At 40.1% G+C, this 19,883-nt stretch overlaps 2 protein-coding genes across 5 annotated transcripts; both read right to left on the reverse strand.

The window, feature by feature from the left end:
* Window positions 1-1,462: 1,462 nt before the first annotated feature.
* Window positions 1,463-8,552, reverse strand: LOC146522821 (transmembrane protein 184C-like). Of its 4 annotated transcripts, none has more exons than XM_085153742.1 (12): window positions 8,302-8,552; window positions 7,062-7,219; window positions 6,652-6,782; window positions 5,578-5,614; window positions 5,209-5,414; window positions 5,053-5,127; window positions 4,178-4,271; window positions 3,712-3,824; window positions 3,514-3,613; window positions 2,586-2,663; window positions 2,298-2,391; window positions 1,463-2,107 (listed from the first exon to the last, which is right to left on the reverse strand). In XM_085153742.1, exons 2-12 carry the CDS (start codon window positions 7,176-7,178, stop codon window positions 1,833-1,835), a joined length of 1,320 nt encoding a protein of 439 aa, XP_085009868.1. In that variant the 5' UTR covers window positions 7,179-7,219; window positions 8,302-8,552; the 3' UTR covers window positions 1,463-1,832. The 4 variants fall into 4 exon arrangements, with proteins under 4 accessions (XP_085009868.1, XP_085009866.1, XP_085009869.1 ...); XM_085153740.1 differs by having other exon boundaries at window positions 8,296-8,552; XM_085153743.1 differs by having other exon boundaries at window positions 8,273-8,552.
* A 614-nt stretch (window positions 8,553-9,166) lies between these two features.
* Window positions 9,167-19,883, reverse strand: LOC146522822 (endothelin receptor type B-like). Its single transcript, XM_085153738.1, has 8 exons — window positions 19,313-19,883; window positions 17,600-18,399; window positions 16,902-17,029; window positions 14,852-15,053; window positions 12,051-12,203; window positions 11,836-11,972; window positions 11,645-11,753; window positions 9,167-10,530 (listed from the first exon to the last, which is right to left on the reverse strand). The coding sequence occupies exons 2-8, from the start codon at window positions 18,107-18,109 to the stop codon at window positions 10,432-10,434; spliced, it is 1,338 nt and encodes a 445-aa protein (XP_085009864.1). The 5' UTR covers window positions 18,110-18,399; window positions 19,313-19,883; the 3' UTR covers window positions 9,167-10,431.

Genomic DNA, 19,883 nt, shown 5'->3' on the forward strand with positions numbered 1-19,883 from the left:
AAAGGGAGTTTTTCCTTCCCACTGTCGCCAAAGTGCTTGCTCATAGGGGGTCATATGATTGTTGGGCTTTTCTCTGTATCTATGAAGCGCCTTGAGGCGACATTTGTTGTGATTTGGCGCTATATAAATAAAATTGAATTGAATTGAACTATGCTTCACAGCAGGTTCAGTGTTCCTAGGTTTGAAAACCTCACCATTGTCCTTCCAAACATACCTCACGTCATTTTGCCGAAACAGCATAATCTTTGTTTCATCTGATTATAAAACTTTTCTCCAGAAGGCGTTTGGTTTGTCCATGTGGGCAGCTGCATATCAAGCTTCAATGTGCTGACTTTGCAGCAGCGGCCTCTTTGTTGATCGGGCAGATTTATGTTCAGCTTGTTGCAGTTGTGTTTTTGCTCATGTGATTTTAAATTAGGGTTATATAGGGTTATATTTATCTTTTTTGATATGTGAAATAAAATGTTCATGTTTTTTTAACATGACATTAAGCAGTGACAGTTTATTTCAGTGTGATGATACTCACTCGATATTCTCATATTCTCATTATTAATCTATTTTAATTTATCAAATGCAACAAGAGAAAGCATAAAACAACTTCTCACAAGTGCAGCTTTTTTCCCCAATGCTTGGTTTTTCTTTCATTGGAAGATCAAAAAACGTGACAAAGTTAAGTCAGCGCTCACAGTCAGACTCACTGAGCAAAGTGACAGCAGCACATCTAACCAGCCTGGAAGCAGCATTTACATGTATGTATATCTATGGTTTCTGGTTCACTGGTTCACACTTAGATAAAGGATCTAATGACTGAAGATGATTTACTATGCTGATGTTTGTTCTTGTTGGATTATAATATTATTTTATGCCATGTTAGACCCCTAATTAAAGATTGTGAATTATTATGTAGTTTTAGTTTGCATTATTCTCCTGAATTAGAAGAAGGTGATAACTATTACATTTGGTAAACTGATTTGCATTACATTAGACTGTTGATTTATTGTGAATGAATAATATTGTTTTATGATGCATTATACGGCTGAGTTAGAAGAAATACTGTTCGCAGAAAGTCATCGCCCTATTTGTCTGATTAGAAGAGAACAGAACATACTGGAGAGGTTTTCTGCCCCATCTTAGCAGGAGCAGATAAACAGGGAGCCAAGGTCGTAGCTTAGGCGCTGTGTGAGAGAAAGAATGTGAATGTTTAGGCTTTATGATTAGGTGGGGGCCACTAGAGACTATAAGAGTTTGATCAATGCTCCACCATTTTGAGATCTGATGCTGTCTGCTGTATGGTGTCCATCTCCCACGCGTGTGTTCATTAAATCATCGTCTGACTCAACCCGGCCGGACCAGTGTTGTTATTTTGGTTTTTCCTCTTGTATCCATCCCCAATATTTGAATCCGTGACATTCTTCAGATAGTTAGGGGGTGTTTTTGAGTTATCAGAGGTACAGGACTACACTTGTGATTGCTCATAGCACAGTCTGTTTATTTATTTATAATAAGTTAGAAGAAATAGTCAAAGCTAGCTCGAATAACCTGCTGAAAACTCTCCAATCCTTTTCCTTCACACGCGACAGATACATTTATCAAAATTACATCATTTGACATCAAAATACATATTCAGACATTGAAATCTGAGTAGTTATTTTTAAATACCAAAGATTTCCAACAAACATGGCTTTAACGTTACAGTATGCTCGTATGCTTGGCCTCGGGTTTTTTTAAATGTAAGTGCAGAAAGTTCAGAAGAGTTCATGTTTATAGTTTGTTTTAGATTTGAATACAGACTGAGAGTCTCTTTCTCTCCTCTTTGCTGTACGTCCCTGTTGTTATTGGGCTCCACCCGCCTGTGGAGGGGAACCTTCGCTGTCTTCATCCCAAGACGAGGACGTGAACCCAGCAGGAGCGGAGATAGAGTGGGGTGCCGTGGTGTGGCCGAGCCCCTGATAGCGCCCACTTGATGAAGGGGAGGTGGGCATTGATGTGGCCGCCACGGCAATGGGGTCCTGCGAGGTGGCTGCGAGGAGGCCGGTGTGCTCAGTGTGCTCGGGTCGAGCCGCAGCACCGAAATACATCTTGTTGGGACGACCCAGGAACGTCCGGCCTGAGAGGGCAGGGAGGAAATAAACATGAAACAGCTGCAGTGTCTTTTTCCCCTTTTTCTACACTCAAAATTAAGAATATCAAAGTTTTGATTTTGAAAGTGCCCCATTTCCAATCACTGATGTGTTCCTCAACAAACTGCTTCAGTGTCATTTCCACATACTGTGATGATTTCTGAGTCAGACACTCACCAACATGGCGGACCTGCTCACTGACATCAGCTCTGATATCAGAGAAATCCCACATGGCCAAAAAGCTGTCAAAACACGACCCCTCCTCTGCTTCCTGATGGACGGAGACAGATAGATAGATAGGTAGATAGATAGACAGACAGACAGATAGGTAGATAGACAGACAGACAGACAGACAGACAGACAGAGAGATAGATAGATAGATAGATAGATAGATAGATAGATAGATAGATAGATAGATAGATAGATAGATAGATAGATAGATAGATAGATAGATAGATAGATTACCTGTACATAGGGCTTGTAGGTGAAGGTATAGTGGTGAGCGATGGCAGCCAGAAACATCTCTATGCAGATGATGAAGTCCTATATGAGTTAAAAACTCAGTTACCTTTCAGAATAGAAACAGCAGCGTAAAATGTGTTTAACTGTTTTTTTTAAAAAAAAAATTTCCTTTTTTTGTGCCTTGTGTTTTTGTGTGCCTCTTGCAGTCATTTCACCTTAAGAAGTCAGTCATTTTAGCTGTTCCATCAATTCATGCAGAAAGACCAGAAATATATACAAATTTGTACTGAATGGTTTACTTTTCCATCATCTTTTGTGTTGGTTTGATTCCAGATGTGAGAGTCAGAGTTCTGTCTGATATCAGGCAGCTTTTCTGTCATATTTTGAGGATGTACCTGTTTAAATCCCTCCCTGCTGCTCAGTCTTCTTCTTCCTGGACCCTCAAAGTTATCAGTGTACCTTACTGTTTTCACAAAGTGCCTTAGGAAACACTGCACTGCTGCTGAGTGTGATCCTAATATCACACTAATGATGTTTACAGTACTTCATTTCACCTAATTCTCCATATTATTTTGTGACTTTGCTTCTGTTTTTGGTGTGATACTTAATTTTTTGCATTTTTAGTTTGACTCCTTAATGTTTGGGCTATTGTTGGTTTCTTGTCAGTTTTTCTGCAGCACCCATCAGCAAGTGTCATTAAAGTCCTCTTTTTATTCTGCTACTCAGTTTTCATGCTTTATCTGAACACTGTGGCATTTATTTTCATCACTTTTACTGTTTTTAGTTCATTTGTCTTCTAATCTGTACAGAAAGCTGAATGTTGCTAAATTTTAATCTCTGCTAAAAGTCCAGGAAATCTCACCTGTTATCTAAACATGAAGACAAATAAATCAAAGGTCAGCTGACTGTGATGCAGCAGTATGATCTGTACCTGCAGACCAGTAGCCACGGCCTCCACGCTGTCCCAGTCCCAGGTGTGTTTGTCAGAGATCACACCAACTTTCACCAGCAGTGCTATTAAAACCGCCTGCCTGGAGACAAAATGAATGTATCAGCACTGCTACTGTTTAAAGGGAAAAATGAAACGGCTCAAAACCCAAAGCTATTACAATCACACTCCCATCCTTACCAGAAGGAGACGAACACGACCAGTTTGACACAGAGGAACTTCCCCACAGGCCTGATGGGCATCAGCTCCTCCCTGAGAGCTCGATAGAGCAACACCAGACAATACATGGCAAACTGCAGAGAAAGAAACAAAAATATAATTTTGGAATTTTACTTGATCTCTTGTTCACAGAAATCATAGATTTTAAATTTAGTATTAACTGAGATAACCTAAAAAAAGCCTCAGCAGACCAGTTTTCACTTTTTCTGAAGGATACTGGCTTAAAGAAAACCTGTGTAAAGGTTAAACAGGGTTCAGATAAGTTTCGGGCTGGGGGCTAATGTTTGTACTACATGCTCTGATGTAATGCAGTCTCATCCCACAATAATCCAGATGTAACCAGGTGTGCTAACAACCAGAAACAGGGGTATTTGACACACTGGGAATGTGAAACTGCTGCTCTGTGATGATGACGCTGAGTCTTTACCAGCTGTGATATGTTGTTGATTATGACCAGGTAGGACCAGGCGTTTCTGAAGCTGAAGTTTGCTTCATCATAAACCCCACAGAGCTGACAGATGCTGCACACAAAAGCAATCAGTCACTTTAGCAGGTCACAAACTTCACTGTTTTTTCAGTTTGCTCTCAGATTACAAAACATATGAAAACATCTACACTTTCCCAAACTGAGGTAGAAAAATAAAGAAAATGGTGTACAGTACTCTACTGTTCCATGTGGATATCGCTGTGAATACATACTTGGGAAAAACAAGTTACTGTAAATTTTTACAGTAGAAAAAACGGCTTTTATTTTCAGTCAAGTCAGAGGTGATTTTCATTCTGCTGTTTTTTAAATATTACTGATGTTAGTTGATTTTGAACATTACTTTCTAGATCAAGTAAAAATATCAAGACAGTGATGTTTATAAAATAATATATAATGAAAACATTTTGTTTCACTTATAAATCAAAACTGTTGAATGAGGTTTGAATAAAAATGTCATGGTTGCTAACAGCAGGATTCTGTACAGCCTTAACAAGCAGAAGATCAGTGAAAACGCAGTAAAGAAAATACTTCCTGTTAGGCTCATGTGATGAGCACAGCTCTGAGTAAAGGTCTGTTTGGACCACAGGAGAGTTTTAGGTGATAAAATGGGCCACGGCTGCTCTAAGTAGGTTAGCAGTGATTGAATTATCACACTAAACACAAGGAGAGGTTTCATCCTGCATGTTGGAAAAAACAGATATATTTCAACAGCTAACAGAAAGACTCTAGCCAATAGCTGGAATCAACATCAAGTATTACTGCTACAGTTACAAACATTAGGCTATAAAACATTACAGTTATAGCACGAAACTCACAGCGCTATCACTGTGGTAACTGGTCTGACCACAGTGTACTGCAGGACTCCCAGCTTACACCTGAACAGCAGCACCCTGACAGAGAGAGAAAAAACTTAACATGCATCCATTCATCACACACTTTGAACTCCCTCTCTGTGACCTCCCTCTTCTTACTCTCCCATGGGCCATGGTGGGCAGCAGCACAGCGGGGGCAGATGTGACTGCTGCTGCTGGACCTCCAGCATGAGCACCAGGCTGGGGTACTGGTTACTCAGGAAGTTCAGCAGGAAAACCAGGAAGTTGTAAATGACGTAGGCCTCGTAGCACTCCCTGCACGTGTCCACGTAGATGGCCAGGTTGGGATATCGCAGGGCCAGCCACTGAAAGACGTTCAACAAGCAGAAATCATAAAGGTCACATGAGGGAAAGAATTTAATGAATTTCATTAAGTGTAAAAGAGTTATAAACACGGCAAAGGAAGAAAATACTGAAGGGTCTGTGTCGCTGGATGTCTGTGTTCGTTTGTGTGTAACAATGACTCACACTGTCCAAACTGTAGATCGGCACCATCCACAGTATCCTGTTGAAAAGAGACAGAGAGGGTCCTAAATGGACTGGTTGGACTGGTAAACAACAAGTTTACCCAATTATGCAGCAAGTTATCATTCTGTGACCCTCAGGGTAAAAATGAATTGTTATCATGTTGATATCCAGTTTCATTAACAGTTCATCTAAAAGGTTTATGCTATGAGTATAATTCTAGTATTTTATTAGTGTGTGCATTTACACCTGTACAGTTTATGGATGCACCATGCTAACAAAGCAAGCTAACTTTAGCTCATAAGTTAGCACTCCACTAAACATCACACAGCCACTTATAGTCCCAAAAACAACATGGCGACAACCATAATGCTAAAGTTAACGCTTCAGAACAAGAGATTAAAAAATAGTAGGTGAAGTCAAAGTGGCTACATCCAACGTTTATATACAGTCTGTGTAAGTTATGCCACATAGTCAAACCACTGCAAGCTCTGGAGACCAGCAGCTCTGCTCAGAGTTGTTCTTATCATTTTTTTCAAACTCCTGTTTGACTAAAACAATCTTAATATAGTGTGGTATAAGTAATTATAACAATTTCACATCAACTGATACATTTGGATTTAGACTTTTATTTTGAAAGACAGACTCATAAATGTTCCAAGTTTGTTTTAATTAAAAATCAAATGCTGAGGCAGGTTTATCTTGCTGTAATCATCCCTGCTGCTCACATTGGCCTTTCTGAAGTGTTCCCAGCATAACAGATGGAGGAAAACATCCTCAGAGCTTCTCCGCTGAAGCTAATTTTAGACTTTTCAAATTAGATTCAATTTAATAGCTACCAACAAGAGTAGGCTTTTAGGCACAAAATACCCACTTTCTGCTTTTTCCTTCAACTTCAGCATCCAGCTTAAAATCTGCAGCTTATTTCATTTTTACACCTGATGACTCGTAGCTGACGTCAAATACAGCAGTCCTAAAGTCAGACTCTGTCAGACCTGCTTCAGTGTATGTGTGGAGACATTTAGAGTGTTTGAAGACAGAAATAAAGTGTGTGTGTGTGTGTGTGTGTGTGTTTACCTGATGATGGGCTTCTGCAGCTCAGGCTGTGTGTAGTGCACCATGTGCTGCAGGATCCCCCACAGCGAGATCGGGATGGTCAGAAACACAAAGACGCCAGCGATGAACCAGGCTTTACTGTGAGTGCCGACCTGCACGCAGACACAGACCGCAGGCTTTAAAGTGTATCCAACATCCTTCCTGCAACATCACAGTTAGTCACTGCAGGACTGTTGTGTTTTTTTGTGCAGTGAGAACACTGCATAAATAAAACTCCACCCTTTTTATACATTAAAGATAAAAAACAGATAAACTACTAATGATGAGTCCATCTTTTATATACAGTCTGCTTATTACAGCATGAACAGGGGGCTATGAGATCATGCGACTATGTTTGGTCCACATATGAGCACAGGTGGAGGTGTCAGTACTTTGTCCTTCTGCAGCTCCCAGATGCAGAGCGGCAGCACGGCGATCAGCAGGAGGGCATAAAGCACCAGAACCAGCGGGCGGATCCACCTCCTCCACTCTGCACACGTACACGGCATGACGGCAGCTTCACCCTCAACGCGGACTACAGGCACGCATCCTAAACCACAGACCACAGGCAGGTTGTTAAGGCAGAGACATTAAAATTGCTGCAGCATGTGTAATTAACCTGTTCATTTCATGACACACTCTTCATTTGACCTGAAAATCACAATTTTGTGCAAATGATTGCATAAAAATCTTAGCAAACTGCACAAAAAGAGCACAGATTTAATTTATGATGGCATTTGTCTCGATTAATAATGACAAAAGGATGTGTAATTTGACTTGTGCTTACTTAACAACTTAACACTCTGCAAGCTGGCACTGATTCAAACCAGATAAACAGACATTTCTGGAGAATATCTCTGTGAAAAACCCTCCACACAATCTTTCAAATGTGAAAACACACATTTGAAAGTATGGACACACTTGTTACAGACACAACTTTTATCTCATGGCAGTTGGAGTTTTTAGTATTTAAAACACCTGTTAATTAGCCCATAAACAAACTAAAGTATGACACTAGTGCTGAGCGGAGAAAACTGCCTTATATTTATTTATTCTGTCAGTAAAAGCCAATAAAATATAAATAAAACTTTGTAAAACGCAACCTTGGACTTAAAATCTCCACTAACTGCATACAAAGTTTGTATTTTGCCAAATTAGAAATGATAGAATACATTAAAAAAAATCTAGCTTATGTTTAAATAAGTAAAAAGTAATTATTTATGGGTCCTACTCTTGAAGTTAGACTGATTTATAGCACTAAAACTCAAATAAACTGCAATCTGTGGGTAATATTTTGGTAAACAGTGCACTATGTGATCCCTATTATACCAAAAACACATAAGTTTAATATCTTAAGGGCTTTAGGGACCACCACTGTATCCATCCATATTAATTAGGTATATTAGCCTTAAACGTGTTAAAATGACCGCTGGGGTTAAAGCATCCCTCATATAGCCTCTTAAAGGCGTATTACAGCTTTAAAATGTCGTAAACATCTTAAATGTCCAGCGTGTAATGAGGTCAGTACACGGTGTATTCTTCAGGCATCACCACCTTTTCAGTTAAAAGGCTGCTGGTTCGATACAATAGATTTAAACCGAACTGTTAAAAAAAGAAAATGTGGACCGTTACGGCGGAAGACGTTCACTCAGAGCGACGGTTGGCCTGCTTTCATCCTCACTCCGGTCTCTGTTACCAGGCAACGCATCCTTCCTCCGCCCAACCACACACTGCAAAATGAAGCCCAGCTGATCCCCTTTGATGTTTTCAGTAGACCCCAGATCACTGTCAGACCACCGGACTGATCCGGATCGATCGACCACACACACCGATGTCCGTGTTGGCCCTTTCCCGTGTTTACGCGCGCACGTCATAGGCTGGGACCTCACCCAGCTCCCCGCTGTCCGTCAGTCACGTGGTCAGCGGAAAAGCGCCACAAACAGGGCGTGAACTTTCAAATTAAATTACCTCTGTTCAAGGACATGTTGTTTTTCGTAAGGTATGGAAGCTCGTTGATGCCAATAAAAAAAACTTAAACAATATTGTAAACATTATTAGTAACAATGCAGAAAAAATCAAAATGATAAATTACAATTATGAGATTAAAAGTCAGAATTATGAATCAAGTAATTCAAACTATGAGACAAATTATGAAATTAGAAACTAGGTTACAAAATAGCAGAGTAAAATAATAAAAGTATCTGAAAACAATAAAGTTATGAGACAAAGAAAATGTATGAGATACAAAGCTAAACTAATTTATAGAACATAAAATCATCAGATTAAATATTTTTGTAAAATTTCAATTTATAATCTGAAATATGTAAAATAAAATTGCCTCACAGAGCTGACAGCGTGATGCGTGTCCTTCTGAAAGCCCCATCTGGGAACCAAAGGACTGAGTGCATTTACAGCAGCTCTTAACTGCAGTGCACTGGAAAACGAATCAAATCAGACATGTAGCGCTCACACACACATATAAAAACCAAAGCAGAGCTTCATGAGCATGTGGAGAATATACTTTTATTAACAAAAACGTGTAATGCTTATTAAACAAGTCACAGTAAGTATAGCTATAAAACAGATGAATAGTTCAACACTAGTAATTTCAGTCCATGTGCTGACATGTTTAGAGACTTTGGTGGAAGTCAGATCGTTGGTCTGATCGCTGCTCCACAGCACACACAGGTTTTATATTTCACTTCATTTAAATTTCAGCTTCAGCTGCGAAAGCAGAAAGACCCTGACGTTTGCATTTACCATCATGTGTGACGTTTAATTTTGTGCAATGTGATGCAAAATTTCAGCCTCTAGAGGATGCTATTGTACCATTTGACATCACAATTGTTTCTGTTTGCACTAACTGAATATTATTTTACATATTTAAACAACAATAAATAGGATGCATAAAAGAAAAAAGAAAAAAATGGCTGCGTGCAACTCAGACACATCTAAGATCTAGAAAAATGAAACGTTTCTGTCAATTCAGAGAAAATGCACTGTTTTTGTGGACGCACTTCAAAATCCACAGAAAAAAAGATCAAAACAAGATGGGTTTTTTTATCAAGTATGAAAATAAAACAAGAAATTCTCTCTTGTTTTAGATGGTTTTTCTATCATGAAAAAATATTGCTATTTCAAATTGATCTGATGAAATAAAATTTTGTTAATTTTCTTTTCTTTAGTAAAAACAAAGATTTGCTGTCATTTAACAGCTTATCTGCAGTAAAGACAACAGAGGAAATATTGTTTTCTATCTTTAAAATGAAAGTGAAAGAAACGTTTTCCTATAAAAAAAAAAAGGTGTATTTTGTCTGTTAAAGGGAACAAAAACACATTATTTTTGTTATCATAATTAATGTAATACTTTGTTTAGCCACAAGAGGCCCAACACAGACCTTGGGTGATGAGGTCTGGCTCATTTGGCTTTCAAATTCATCCCAAAGGTGTTGGATGAGGTTGAATTCGGAGCTCGAGGTTTGAGGAAAACCTTTTTCTTTTCTTTTTTTCGAAGGAACTCTCTACTTGTCAAAACATTTAAACGTCACTACACTGCAGCTATAAGGTCTGACACATAGTATAACTATATCACATATAATACACATAATATAATACAGAATTGAATAAATGTACTAATAAAGGTAAAGACTACACATGAAAGCGCTGGTGTACTCTGTGCTGTATTTCACACATAGTCAGTGTCTCTGTGTGGCTGCTGGTTCAGCGCTCAGAGCTGCAGATGGAGGCGAGTGTCCTGCTCGCTCAGTGGTCAGTGTGTTTGTACTGCAGACTCGTCCCGTGGTGGAGAGGCAGCATGCTGTTAGAGAGAGAGCCAGAGTAACACCAGCAGCACAGACAGGACTGCAGAGAGACAGACAGACAGAGGGGAGTCAGGTTAAAGGCGTACCTCTTTCAGGTGGGCGACTCACAGGAGACACATTGTTGAAAGAGCAGAGAACCACCTCAGCACCTTTAGTATCCTGATATAGCATTATCATCAGCTTGACCTTCAGATCAATCTATTGACCTTGAAGAGGAGGTCAGTGGTCAAATGTGGCATGATATTTTAAGTCTTTATAGGGTATTTTCTCCTGTATGTGTTGCATACACACCACACGTGTAGGGATCATAGTTCTTAAGTTATAAGGCTTTAATTCAACCATTAATTCGTTGAGTTGACCTTGAAGGTGTTGGTGGATGTGAGCTAAAATTTAATGGATTGTTAACATGACCTCACTCACACCCCTACAAGGTTTTATTGGAATTCATTCAAAACTTTTCAAGCTGACATGTTTACAGACAGAATGACAAGAACCAAAAAACATCAGCATAACGTTTTATTACCCAAGGTTTAAAAATCTCCACTGTAAAAAGTGTTTACTGTCTAGGATTGGACCTAATCATTGTTTTAGAAATTAAATGTCCGAATGTCTCTTTGCTCATTTGCTAAATTAAGTGAACAAAAGTTAAGTATCAGTATGACGTGCTGTTCTTTTAGGCGCATGTGCTGCTTATTTAGATGCTAACTGGTCAAAAATAGTCAGTCCAAACAGAAAACCAAAAAGGTTTGCACACGAGAGCGCTCTGACATGAACATCATCAGCTCTGTATGAGATCTGCATTTGTCCTAAAAGTCATCAGCTTAAACACAAACATCACTACAAGTTTGACCATGATGACCTTTACGTGCTAATTCGGTGGAGTGCCTCTTTAACCCTACAGAACTAACTTCCCATAAGTCTCCTATCAAAGGTCACGACCTTTCCATGTTTATACATCTCCCCTCTCATTCTGTCCTCTAGATAATTCCATTCTGGGAGCATCTGATAAGTCTCTTTTTCTCTGTTATATCTATCTCACGCCCTTTGACCCTGTGACCTTGCTGCGATGCTACGCTGGCACAGAAACAAGCAGATTCTTGGCAGTCTAGATTAAAAACTCGCTCTCACACAGCGCAGCCATGTTCAGTGTTTACCTTGAAGCAGTTTTTGAACTTCTTGGACACAAAGAAGAGGATTATGGGATTGATGCAGGAGTTGATGGTGGCCATGTTGATGCCGATGTAGTCGAGGACCAGCAGGAAACTAGAAAATGTAGACACGTGTAAACAGCCAGAAAAAAACAAACAGAAGTTGTTTTCCCAGCAGTGCATGATGGTTGGCCTACTTCAGGAGTTCACATCGCTGCTCACTGAGGTCTCGATCATAGATGATCTTCTTCAGCAGGCGACCCAGATGGAGAGGAAACCAGCACAAGGCGAAGATCAACACCAGGCAGAACACGACCTTAGCGACTTCTCTCCGCTGCAGAGAGGACTTTGCATAAGAAGCTTGTTTGTGTGTTAAAGATAAACAGCCTTTTTTTTCTGTGTTGGTGATCACCTGCTTGAGGTGCTCGGTCAGCGAGATCTTCAGACTTTCTTTCTCGTGTTGGATCATCTCGCAGGTCATGAGGCTGTAGAAAATGGCTGAGCAGGCCAGAGGGATGCAGAAGTAGAAACCAAAAAACCACCAGTCCTTGGCTTCGATGTAGTGCTGAAAAACACAGAAACAACCACATTACACCCACAGACTGTGCATAAAGGATGGACACAGTAATGTTGGTTTTGGAAACTTCAGCTTTAACATTCTGGCCGCCATCGTCTTGTTTTTTTGGAGACACGAGTGACCATATTTCAATGCTAGCCTGTATTCACAGATTTTTTCTGGATGTAAAAACTTTCTAGAATCTGTTTGTTCACATCACAGTGTTCTAGAGCCAACAGCTGACACATGCAGCACAGACCTGAAACAGCTTTACTACATAGCATCCTGCAGGTGTTTTATACCCATCTCTATGTTCTCTCGTTTTTTTCTCTCAGCAGATGGTTAGCCGTCATAAAACCCTCCTCACAGGCAACTGTCTGGTTGTTCCCCATAAACGTGCCCGTGTTGGCCCACCATGGGTAGCTGCGGGTAGTGTTTTTGAGTTTGGGGGCTTTCAGGTTTTGTTTATTTAAGTATTTTGCTTGTTTCTGAGTTTGCTTTTTGTTTAAATATTCTTCATGTGTTTTCTTTAGAGTGTTTAGTCTCATTCTTAGTTTCTGGTTGTATTACAGTTTAGTTACCCTCAGTGTATTTGTTCCATCCTCTCCTGTTAGTTTCCTAGTATTAAGTTAATTTGTTTCTGCATGCTGCTATTTAGATTTCACTTCCTGCTTTATTTTGATAGTTATGCGTCCTTTTTTTTTTTTACTTTGTTTATGGATTTTGCATAATATTTATCTGCCAATAAAGGTGGGTTTTTTCTGTTTAATTCTTGCTGCCTCCACACATCTGCATCTGGATCCTCAGTTTCACTATCCACACAGTCTGTAAAATCCACAGACTGCAGCAGTGTGGGCAGGACAAACCCACGTTTATCTCCTGTGATCCCCAAATGAGTGCACATACACAGAGTCGACAGCAGTTTAGCCCCTTTGGGTTTTCTATAGACATACCCACTATGGGCTTGTCCAAAGAAAACATGTGGGCCCCATAGCTGTTGTCCTTTTGGGCCTCCGTATGGGCCTCAAGGGGGCATGTATCAGCTCTTAGGCTTTTTATCTTACATTATAAATCACCTCTAGGGTATTGTTTGCGGTTCTGTATACTATATAAAATTGATCCTGGATTTGAGTTCAGCTGGGACCTTTATGTTAGCAATTTAAACCCCCCCCCCTCCCCCCCCTCCTTGCGTAAATCTCTCCTGACTGTACATAGATGTGCTTGGTAGGTTAACTGATTATTCCAAATTGGCTGTAGGTATGCATGTGAGTGTGAACAGTTGTCTATCTCTCTGTGTTGGCACCATGATGTTCTGGCTTCCTGTCCAGGTGTACACCACCTGTCACCCTAAGACTACTGTGATAGGCTCCTGAAAATCTGCAGCATACTGTAATTGGCAGCTGGATGTTGGTGTAGGTGGAGGGGTTGAAACAGCAATCGCTGACATGGTGCATTGACATGTTGGAGGAAGAGATGGGAAATTAAATAGGCTGACAGTTTGCGAGGGTGTGTTTGGTTTTCTGTTGGTTATACTAACTTTGCACATGTTTTCCAGAGATTCAGGAAAAGGAGGAGCACAGCAAACACCAGCAGGCTGATAAATCAAATTAGCGTGTGTGGATAAATATGCTGGTGATTTGATTTCAGCTCCCTTCTGTGTCAGATCCAAAACATGTTGGAAATGACTCATTAATTAATCCATGTTCCTTGAATGCTGCAGGAAGCTGCCATTACCATCGTGAATCAAAACTTTTCCATGTAGGAGAGTGCAACATTAGAGTGAACTGAGCCCACAGCCACACTAATGGGAAATGAACTGGGTTAAAATAAACCCAAATTATCCTTTAATAAGCCCATGTGAACATGTTCGTCTTTCTAAACTATGCTTTTTGTTTATGACCACGATTGTGATCTGTGTTTGGAGCTGGTAGCTTGTACTTGAACCCAGCTGCTTTGTTACGTCAAAGATTCAGTTTTAATATGCAAACACAACACCGATTCAGTCCAAAGACTGATAGCAGGTCAGCTGACCCAGGGTCAGATTCAAGTGCCTGTGCTGTTTGTTTGTGCTACTCATGACCTGGAGACATAAACAGGAAATGTTGTCCTAAACGTCTGAGTTAAAGAGGCCTCGCCCAGAGACGTAACAACCACGAGTCCATGGAAATGGACGAAAGTGGCCACTTATTTCCCGTCCGTGGAGACCATTCATCTTAAAGTGGCATCATGATCAAACCTGACACACGGCTTCTTGTTTTTACCTGATATCTGTTAAACTGTAGCACAAAGTACCAAAGTGCCATGTCTAATGTTTGTGCAAACACTCACACTGGTGCCTCTGGTTCAGTATGTTTCCCAAGGATACTTTGGCATGCAGACTGGGATAGCTAAGAATTGATAAATGACTCTCTTTACCACTCCCTAACAGCTTATTCTCTCATTCTCTTATTGTTTTACCTGCAATTTTCTATTTGACATACCACTTATAAAAGCTTTCTTACAGGTGAAAAAACTATTAAGAGACACGTGAGAGCTGTGGAGGATGTGAAGAAACTGTTGTAGCAGCTACTAGTCAGTTTTGAGGGTTAAATATTTATCAGATGTTCCCATAAACACACACACGCCCACATACGCAAGCTCTCAGAGTGCAGACTCACTTTCAGGAAGGGTGTGTTCCTGTGTGACAACATGCAGACATTGAAGCTATGGTTGTTGTATGTGGAAGGGACCATAGTGAAGGTGACAGCATCCGGCACAGCCAGCACCACCGACAGCACCCAGATCACCATAATCTCCACCGCTGTTACCGTGGGGAGACCCGTGCCCTGCACCCGTGACCAGGATGCCACAGCTCGGTACCTGGAAGTAAGGTGGAACAGTTTCAAAAATACGTCTTCTGTTAATGTTCATGAAAAATATTCATTCCACAAATGGTAGTTTCACACATAGTTTTAGCACAATGACAGATTTAAATCTAATCTGATGCTGATCTTGTTTCCTTTTCATATTTTCACACTTATAAAGTAGATAAACCTCCTGATTTTTTTAGTTTTTTGCATATTTCTCACACTTACATGTCTCACATCATCAAACCAAAGTTAATGTCAAAGATAAAGATACCCCAGTAAATGCAAAATTCAGCTTTTAAATGATGATTTAATTTAATAAGGATGAAAGTAATCCAAACCTACCCAGCCCTCCTAAACGTAATACTGGTTGGGCCTCCGTTGGCAACAGAATCTAGCTAGATAACTAGCAATGAGTCTTTCTAATCACTGTACAGGAACTCTGGCCCACTGTTCTTTCTAGAATTCATTTAATTTGGTCACATTGGAGAGTTTACAAGCATGAAGGTTTAAGGTCATGTCAACACATCTCAATCTAATCTAAGTCCAGACTTTGACTAAACCACCCCAAAAACCTCTCCTTCTTCTTCTTTTTATTTATTTTTTGAGGTGCACTTAACCCAAGTATACTTGTCTCCTAGTATACAGTATTTTCTGGTAGAAACATAAGTTGTGAAGTTAGTTTTATGCCTGATCTAACTCAAACCTTCCAAAAGATTTCACCTCATCAGGTCACAGAATATTTTCCCAGAGGTTTTGGCGATCATTAGTAGAAGGCTTTTTGTTGTTTTTGGTCAGCAGGGGTTTTCTCCTGGACTCTCCAATGGATGCCATTTTTGCCCAGTTTCTTTATTGTTGAATCATGAACTCTGACCTTAACTGAGGCATGTGAGGCCTGCAGTTCTTTGGATGTTGTTCTGGACTATTTTGTGACCTCCTCGACGAGTCGTCAATGTTCCAAGTTTTCTCTATTTGTGGATAATTGCCTTCAGCGTGGTCCAGTTGAGTCCAAAAATCCTTAGAAATCACTTTTTAACCCTTTTCAGATTGACAGATGTCACTGACTCTGTTTCTCAGCTGTCTCTTTAGACTGTAGCATGATGTGCTGTCTTTTGATATCTTTTTACTTGCTTTACTTTATCAGACAGGTTCTATTTAAGTGATTTCTTAATTCAGCTGGTCTGACAGTAATCAGACCTGGGTGTGACTAGTAAAAATTAAAATGAGCTTTCCAAAATATTTGGATAATCACAGTTGATTTGTGATTTAACAAGGGTGGACGATTAATAGGGGTTTTTGTGTGTTTTTTTTACTAGGTAGGTAGGTTTGGATTTTTTCCCTCAATGAATGAAATCCTCATTCAAAATGTGCATTTTGAATTTACTCCAGCTCTGCATACAAGCATCACAAGGCCATGCTGGTCTCTTTAGACTACGGCAGCTTTGACAAACAGTAGCCTTTTTAAAACAACAAGCGCCACCATTTGAGGTTTAAGGCTAAGACTAGAGGCTGATGACAGAGTCTGTTTTTTTAGACATGTAGTTGTGATATTTTTTGATAAAAGGCATATCTGGATACGATCATCAGCCCATTGTTCCTTCAGTGGGCTGGTTTCAGTCACTATGCAAATGTATTGTTTATAATAATGTAATAATAATGTATAGTTATTGTAATGTACTGTTTATAATGTTGAGGAAACCTGCAGTCAGCTGAGACTGAAGAAGTCACTTGGATGAGTGACGAAACGTTTCTCCCACAAAACGCTACGTCCAGATGAACAGAATCAACCTTTGTAGATTTAATTTCCTGGATGATTGAGAATGCATCAAGAAAATCATCAGCATAGTAAAATTTGTATTACCTGTCCACACTCAGAGCACACAGGCTGAGGACGGTGATGCCGGCTGAAGCTTTCTGCACAAAGGGAACCAGCTTGCAGAGGAACAGCCCAAAGTCATTCTCAGCAAAGGGCCACCTCATCGCCAAGGGCTGCACACACACACACACACACACACACGGACAAACCGAGAGAGCTTTAAAACAGTGTGTGAGCAATCACAGTCAGCAGGATATTTTTGGGTTGTTATCAGTACGACACTCAACTTCCTGATAGAGACACTCAGCTACAGCTAGGAAGTGGTTTTGTTCCCCATCATATTGCACATGTTAGTGCTACACAAGTCATAAATATTAAACCTCCTGATATTGTCAAATGTACTCTAAGAGTTAGGCTTTGATGTTATTTTAGCCACATGCTAAACTGGCAACTATTCAGAAAAAGATTCTTTGGCTTCCAGTAAATCTCAGACTCCCGCTGATATCCCAGATCCACTGAGACCTCGTTCCAACAGTTGACCTCTCCCACTATCTGATCAGAGCCTTTTAACTCTTCTACTCTTTTGAGCTTCTTGCACTTAAATTTTCTTCAGGACTTTAGGTAAAAACTTATTAAAGGTCACATGTTTCTTAAATGCTACCTTTTGGGATTTTCAAGTCAGTAGATTATGAAAGCTATTGACATGTTTAAAGGATTAATACATATAAACTTAAGTCCGGTACCTTATAGACATGGATCGGCATGACTATTGCGATGTATATCAGGTCCCCGAGGGCGAGGCTGGCTATGAGAGCGTTGGGTCCATTCCTCATGCTTTTGTTTTGGGAGATAATCCTCAGCAGGGTGGCGTTGCCAATGATTCCCACAATAAAGATCAAACAGGAAAGCATGGCATTGATGTACCTGAAAGTTGCTTTCATTTTCACATTCACTGAGCACCTAACCACCGTAGATGTATTGGTGGACGGTTGTTGTTCTTTGTGTTGCTTCAGCTTTTGGAAGTGTTGCTTTCCGTGACCACTCTTCTTCACATTATTTTGCAAATGATGCAAGCCTGGGTCTAGAGGTTGGTCAGTGCTGTGGAAGCCTGGCTGATCAGATATCACCAGATTTGAGAAAGATGGCTCTGATGTGGGGATATGTTGGCACACAGCTGGATCAATAAATGACAAACACCAGACAATCAGCAGCAGGATGAACCCAAAGGGCATGGAGGAAATTCTGTGTCCCATCCTGGAACCCTTCACTGAATCTGCTACTGCGACTCCAAAAATTCTTATGGACTGCTACTTCTAAACCACTTCCCAAATTTAGAGAAAAATCTGGAGGTAGTGGTATTTCTAAAACTTTCTGTAGCTTCAAAACTGATTCCAGAAGATCCCTGTTTGGCTGCTCAGATTCAGAAACTTGTTCAAAAGTCCTGAATTCTGGGACTCCAGAATCTTTGTTGCTCTTTGTGAAGCTGGGCTGAAAGGGGACGTGAAAGTGATCGAGGTCCTCAGATGAATCTGCTGTTTTTGGTCTGTGGAGAGGGTAGAACGAAAGTGACAGGTGACTGGTTAGTAAAGGCCACTTTTGAGGTTTTTAGTTATATATTTAAAGATATTAATCCTATAAGATGTTAATATTTGGCTAGATATTTCTACATTGAGATAATTCACAGGGCTTGCAGAGGTAATCCCTCCAGGACTGGAAAATGAAGCCCGTGAAGTTGCAAATTCCAGTTCTTCTGATGTCCTCTTGAGGCTGACTTCAGTAGTGAGTAAAGCCCCATAGACTCCCGTGGTAAAATGTTTTACAGCAACTTTACAGCATTACATTTTTTTAAATAACTCACCTATCTGAATACTGGAGTAAGGAGCTGACTAAAGTCTGCTGCACTCAAAAAAGGAAATTGGTGGTTTTACATTTACAAAAATGTAACTTGTAATTTGTACAAAATAATTTAATGTTTATGGTGAACCTAATTAAATCATGTAGTATATGTATGAAATTCAACAACTTAATTTATTCCTGTTGAGATGACAGGATGCAAGCTAGTATGAGTGGTTAGTTGCCTGGGCTCATGAAATTCACAAGATCACACAAAATTTCAAACCGCAGGGAAAACACTGGAGTTATAAACGCAGACAACTATACACACACCACGTACTGAATTTTATTGTTTTAGAATATACTTCTTGACACTTTATCTGGTTTTACTTGTTTGGGCCACCTCAGATCAGACTGGGCTCAGTGAACTCGCACTTTACTCCTAAACCACAGACATAACAGAGACGTGTTTGAAGGACAGAACAGTCAGCTGGTGTCAATAAGACATAAAAAATTAAAGACAGATCAGAGGTGTGAACTTTTCAGAATACACTGCTGGCTCACAATTCAAATTTACATCTGTATAAATGTATGAAATATGAAAAGAAGTTTAAAAATCTCACCTGTTTGAGTTTTTCTGTCTTTGTCTGTCACTTCCTCTTGAAATAAATCCTTCCAAACTCAACGAAGAAGAAGAAGATTAGTTCCTTCTGCTCAGTCCAGACTAAACTGACTAAAATCAAACTGAGTTCAGTTTTCACTTCCTCGCTCCCTCTTTATCTCTCTCTCACTCTGATTGCTGTAAATGCTCGGGCGTCCCCCTCCTCCCTCCCTCCTTCCTTCTCGTCTCCTTGTTCACTTGCTGTCCTCCTCCCCTCCTCTCTTCTTTTCAGGTCTCAGTGGAACATCTCATAAAGAAGACATGAAGACTTTTACCGTCAGTGAGCGTAACTGAAACCGAGCCAGATTTCCCACTTGAGAGCTTGTTGATAAAACAATGTTTTGGAAATTGAAGCTGTAAAAATTTACGACTGCGTCACGAGCGTTTGAACACGAGCAATTCCAGACTCAAGAGTCGGTTTATTACTGCACACGGAGCTCAGCGTTAATCCCTGAACTCATTTTACTGACTGATTCAAACAGTAATTCAACAAAGCTCCACTCCAGCCCCAGTCTTCACAGCCATCACAGGAA

The sequence above is a fragment of the Neolamprologus multifasciatus genome, chromosome 3, assembly GCF_963576455.1.
Source record: "Neolamprologus multifasciatus chromosome 3, fNeoMul1.2, whole genome shotgun sequence".
Classification (NCBI taxonomy): Eukaryota; Metazoa; Chordata; class Actinopteri; order Cichliformes; family Cichlidae; genus Neolamprologus; species Neolamprologus multifasciatus.